The sequence below is a fragment of the Helianthus annuus genome, chromosome 5 (genome assembly GCF_002127325.2).
Source record: "Helianthus annuus cultivar XRQ/B chromosome 5, HanXRQr2.0-SUNRISE, whole genome shotgun sequence".
In the NCBI taxonomy this organism is placed as follows: domain Eukaryota; kingdom Viridiplantae; phylum Streptophyta; class Magnoliopsida; order Asterales; family Asteraceae; genus Helianthus; species Helianthus annuus.
In genome coordinates, this window is record NC_035437.2 from 88,408,450 (window position 1) to 88,414,759 (window position 6,310).

Below are 6,310 nucleotides of genomic sequence, written 5' to 3' on the forward strand. Positions count from 1 at the left end.
AAAGGACAAAACAGACAACCAACATGGGGTCGTGCTAAGGCAACACGGGGCGTGGTCAACTCTAAAATTCATAGAATCTGAGATAGTACAACAAGTACATTGGCCACAGGCCATGCCGTTGACACACGGGGTTGTGTTAGTACAAGACCTAACACTACAGTTAATGAAGAAGAGAGAGAGATGGCCACGGGGCCGTGCCAGGTGGGCACGGGCCATGGTGGACGTCTGTCTTCAGCTATAAATAGTGGTTCTTAGTTCCATTCCAATCTATCCCTTGGCAAATCACTTCTCTCTCACTTGCCACCATTCCACCACCACTACAACACCATCATCCACCACCATCATCTATCTTCCATCATTTAGAGTGTGTAGTAGTCTCGGGATCCAAGATCGATCGTAATAGTCTTTGTCAAACAAAGGCCATGCTTGGCTAAACTCTTACATCACTTGGTGAAGACAAATCTTTTATGTATTACTTTTTGATTTCCAATCTTTGGCTCCTTTTTAATTGGATATGTATTAATGACTTTAATAACTAGTGTTTTATATTAATGGCGAATTTGTCTAACCATTCTTCATATGTTGTTGATGCACATATTCATGTCTGTACGGTCTATATAAAGCGCATTATATACTTGGAAGGGGGTTAGAAGGGTGGTTGGGTAATTCTATGTCTCGTTCGGTGTATAGATCCTGCGAGAACTTGATTCAAGTTTAGTACTACTCCATGGATTGGCTAGGAATGACTGGCCCGACTGAGAGTAAGAAACCGCTTGAACCCCTTATCTATAAACTATTATTAAAACTTTAAACCGACCCCGCGAGGACTGTATCTCTGGCTCCCTGCTGACTCAGACCAAAGGGTTGAGGGTAACGCTGCTTGTAAGGGGGCCTACCACTTTTCGCATTAATAACTTACTTAATTATCTTTCAATAATCCGACCTTGCGGGACTGTATCCCTGCTGACTCAGACTAATATGTTGAGGGTAACGATGCCTGGAAGGGGGCCTACTACTATAACTTAAAGATAATCTCTTAAAATGCCCAAAGTGCGGAAATCATCAAAAGGATACATAAAAGAGGAGTTGGAACCAAGTGATTCCTTCTTTTCTATCTATTTTTCCTTATATTTTACTTTTGCTTTTTAATTTATCTTTTTATAGCTTTAAAAAAATCTTTTCATCAAAATTTGGTTATATTGGACGTTAACAATAAGCCGGTATTAAAAGCTCTTGTGTTCTTGGACGACCTTGGTATCTTGCCATCACTATACTACGTCTACGATGGGTGCACTTGCCCTAACGTGTGTGTAGAGTGATAGTAGTATATCGTGTATTATAAATTTAAAACTTGAATTTGCGAGTAAAAAGAGCTAAAATATATCCTAAAAACATATACACCGCATGCACGTCACCACCGTAGGCCCTCTTTTGGTGCATATTGTGTAGGTGGCCCCACTGTGCGAATAGACTAGGTAGAGCGTGTGTTGAATATTGTATAGAATAGTGTGAATAACGGATAAGGTTTTGTTATTGGCATAGTCCATCCTAACGGATGGACAACATGTTCATCCGTTAAACCCCATCCGCCATAGGTTTAGCAGTGTAAAGGTCCATTCGGACGGATGGACATAGATTCATTCGGGCGGATAGGCTGTTGGCTATAAGTAGGGACTTGGGGTTCCCATTTGGACAAGCTTTTGATTCCCTGAGGGGAGATGTTGTCCAACTAGTTTCGCGGGTATGTAACTTTCATATATTAATAGAAACTAGATTATAAGTGATTGTTCGGTGTTGTTCTCTACTTCTACTCATTTCTTATCACCGAACTGATCATCTCAGGACCAAAGCTCCGTCAAACTCGACGTTTCCTGGACTATCAAGTGGTATCAGAGCTAAGGTACCGATTCAATCGATCTAATAGTTGATTGAATCAGCTACGCTCAATAATTTTGGAGGTTTAGTGAGTTTTGACGTAATAATCGAATAAACATCAAACTGAAGGTCAATTCACGGATGGAATTTGAAATGAAGACATCATTATGTTCGTGATTGATTTTCGCACAATCCTGTGAAGTTTCATCATGAAATTCGTAGTAATAAAGATTTTGGATCGAAAAATATGGTTTGGAATGTTCTTGAGATGGTCGAACGACTGATAGGGTCCATCCGGACGGAAGGAGTACATCCGAACGGATGGCCATATGCATATCCGGACGGATGGGGACATTCAGGGTTATAAAGTTTACTTGTTCCAAAATCAGTCCATTCGGATGGATGGACTAATACCTAAAAAATGCATTTTTTGATCGCAATGACGAGGTGAATCTCAAGAAAAAATTGGTGATTGAATTTTTTTTTCGGGTTTTTAACGACCAAGATAGGTTGTTCGGGGACACCGTCTGGGAATTTAGTAAACAGATTTGATGATGCGATCACGGATTGTGGAAACTTGTGGGATAGTCATGATATTGGTGCAGACTGTTTATCATCTGGGTTATCTGACTATTTATGGGCTGTAACATAAAATCCGCAATGATGAAAAACTGACGTTTGGGGAAAAATTGTCATATTTTCGGCATAGTCGAGTTTTTCAGAGATAATAGAGAACTGGATTGCCTAATTTGAGGGGGTAATTCAGTGATAACACGTCAGAATTTGCAAAAATGAGGGGGAATAAAAATTTTAGATGTTTCATATGAAATTCCATTATTTTTGAAATTTGTGACACTTCAACAGTATTCGGGTAGTTCAGACTTCAGGATTGTCTGGAGATGCATAGGATTTGGTTTCGTGATTTTGTGATCATCAGAAGTTCAGACTCTATAGATCAGGTTCAGATTGACGTTTTAGGGTTTGAGTTCCAGGTCTCCGTCAAGCCGGTCAGCAGGATTAGAATCTGTATTGTGGATACTTACAAGATATCACGGACGTGTGATAGTCTAAAGTGTCAGAATGGCTAATCTTCGAGTAGATGAATTGTTTTTCGGACTAACCGCAAGGGAATGAAGATGTTTGTTGGTTAAGTTGCTGCCGGAACTAGCGGAGAAGACTATATATCTGTTATCATGACTGAAGAGGAAGAATGTGAATCTGATCATGGATGAGTGTTTCTGAGATCTGAATGTATTACCAGATGATGTGTTATCCGATGAAGATTTGCTGATTGTGAAGAATACTGTTTACACGGATCAATCATTCAGAAGGTGCTTAAAGATGATCATGGAAAACAGGATATCAGATTTTCATGGGTAATCACAGATTTGAAGTTAACCAGTGGGGTGTTCGAAGTTTCTATCAATTGCCGGTTGAGTTTTTGTACAATACTCAGATCGAGTAAGCGGAATGCGAGACCGTGGTGCTTAAATATCATATCAAAAACTAAACTCGGATGTGGCTAAAGCTGAAACGGAGATTGCTGCATTGATTAGTTTCAAGTTGGTGATTGTTCGTGATAATTGCAAATTAGTAAATCAGAGAAGGAGCCGTAAACTATGCAAACATAGACCTGAAGATTCATTTCAGGGGGAATTTTTTCGAACATTGTCAAAAGCAAACCCGGATCATCAATCAAGGGGGAATCTATTGAAGATTTCAAGATGCCTGATTGAAGTTGCAGAATATTCAAACACAACTCAAGGTTTTCAATGTGACAATTCGACAGTGACGGCCAAGGGGGAATCTGTTGGTGCATATTGTGTATGTCCGCCACTGTGCGAATAGACTAGATAGAGCGTGTGTTGAATATTGTATAGAATAGTGTGAATAACGGATAAGGTTTTGTTATTGTCACAGTCCATCCGGACGGATGGACAACATGTTCATCCGTTAAACCCCATCCGCCATAGGTTCAGCAGTGTAAAGGTCTATCCGGACGGATGGAGTCCACCCGGATGGATGGACATAGGTTCATTCGGGCGGATAAGCTGTTGCTTATAAATAGGGATGTGGGGTTCCCATTTGGACAAGATTTTGGTTCCCTAAGGGGAGATGTTGTCCAACTAGTTTCGCGGGTATGTAACTTTCATATATTAATAGAAACCAGATTATAAGTGATTGTTCGATGTTGTCTACTCATTTCTTATCACCGAACCGATCATCTCAAGACCAAAGCTCCGTCAAACTCGACGTTTCTTGGACTATCAAAGTTGTTGAGCTTAAACGTAAAATGGCTGAATTGGAACAAGAAAACAATAAATTACATAGTTATCATGCTTCTTTATACATTCTTGAAGGTATTTTCAATATTAAACCGGATGATAATGATTCTGAAAAGAACAAGAAAGGAATTGGTTCATAATATCATCAGGTTCCACCGCCGTTTGAGAAAAAGTTTACATTCTATGATGACGAAAAGGTGGCAAAAGCTTTCGACATGGTTGATTAATTGCCGGATAACATTGATGTCACTTACTCCAAATCTGATGATGTTGATGATTCAGAGGGGGTAGGTAAAGTCGTTGAAAGCGTTTTGAAAGAGGATTCTACCAAAACAGATATGTCTGAATCACATGATGAAAATGAGGAAAATTTTCATGAAAGTTATCTTAAGAATTCAAAATCTGAGATAAATTCGAATGATGATCCAATATTTTGGCATATTATATGGTTGGATCGGACAAATTATACTAAGATATTGAACTTCCGATTTAGAATGTGATTACGGATAAGATTGACAAAGTTTTTAAACTGGTATAAATCAAAAAGTCTGAAATTGATAAATTTGCTGGAAAAGCGAGGAGCAAAACTTTTTATAACAAACCAGGGTACAAAAAGAAAAACACAAAGGCTGAGTTGGGTTATAAAAAGAAACAAAACCAAAAGAAACGGGCTGAAAAGTAAAAAACGATCCTACTATTCTGATTAATAATAATAAACTTTTGCTGCTGCCTCTTCAAGCTCTGCCAGACTCTCTTCCATCATCACCACCACAACTTCATATTTCTACACCAACACATGAACAACCTATTATCACCTCACCACATATTCTACAGACACCTCCAACCACACAACCACAAATTCAAACCACTCCTGGTTCTTCTGGATTCAAAGATTTCCCATATGTTCCAGAAAATATGCCTCTAGAAGATATTGGAGACTTCAGTTTTGTAAATGACGAGCTTGTGAAGAAACTGGAAAAGAAAGTAGAATATGTGTTAGCTGATAAGAAGAAGCTCGAAAAGCGTGTCAAGACTATTGAAGCTGAAAACTCATCTTTGTTGAAAAGAGTTGAAGCTGATCAAGCTGACATTGATATTCTTAAAGTGCGTATTGCTGAGTTAGAAGAAGAAAAAGCTCAGAGAGATGAACAAAATGAATACTTCAAGCTGAAGAACAAAGAGTTAGAGGCTACCAATGCAAAGAAAGAACATGAAATGTATATGATGAATAAAGTGTTAGAGAATTTGATCGGAAAGCCTGTTGAACAGAGGTTTGAAGAGATCAAGGTTGAAGAAGTAAGGGCACGTCGTAAAGATGAGATTGAGGCTGAGATGAAAAACAAAGGCAAAGGTGTTTCAATTGAAGGTACTTCTGAAGTAAGTGAAAGGGATATTGTAGTACCAGAACCAACAGTAGATCCTGAAAAGTCTATACTTGATCCTTGTCCGATATCATCTGTGTCTGGTGAGTTTGATGATGATGAAGAGGATGATGAAGAAGAAGATGAAGAAGAAGAAGATGAGGTTAGGAAAGATGATGCAGACGATGTGTATTCTGCAAGTAGTCATGATGATGATGATGGGAATGATGACGACGATCAAGGTACTTCAGGCATCAAAGTTACTGAAGCGTCTACTGAAGAAAATGTTGATGATTATCTTCATGATGATGCTAATGAAGAGCCTGAAAATGCTGAAAGTGAGGGGGAGCATGATGATACAAAGAATTTGGATGAAAGTGATGATCATGTGTCAAGATTGATTCTGCGTCTTGAACATGGTGTAGAAGAAGGAGAAATTCTGAACTTATACGTTAGCTGAATACTTAAAGATGACGCAGGTTGATGAAAACAATTTCAACTTCGATTTTGAAGAGGAACTGAATAAGTTCGACATCAATCAGCAGCCCGAGTATCAGTATAAGTATGTGGAAAATGCTGATATCTACGACAGGGTTGAAGTGGAAGACTGTAGTGATGAAGAACAGTCTGATGAATGTTGATACATCTAACTTTCCTACGCTTGCTGAATTCTTTAGTCAAGCGAATGAAGATGAGTTGAGAAGGAAAGTTGAAGAATGTGTTAAGAACAAAAGTTTTCATGAAATGACAAAGGATGAATAGCGTGAAGAGCGTAAGAAGTTGTTTAGA

The 6,310-nt window shown here is 38.8% G+C and overlaps 1 protein-coding gene across 1 annotated transcript; it reads left to right on the forward strand.

Annotated features, from left to right (window-relative positions):
* The first annotated feature begins 5,075 nt into the window (after window positions 1-5,075).
* Window positions 5,076-5,981, forward strand: LOC110943286 (glutamic acid-rich protein-like). The gene is made up of 2 exons (XM_022185033.1): window positions 5,076-5,526; window positions 5,662-5,981. The coding sequence occupies exons 1-2, from the start codon at window positions 5,076-5,078 to the stop codon at window positions 5,979-5,981; spliced, it is 771 nt and encodes a 256-aa protein (XP_022040725.1).
* Window positions 5,982-6,310: the final 329 nt, after the last annotated feature.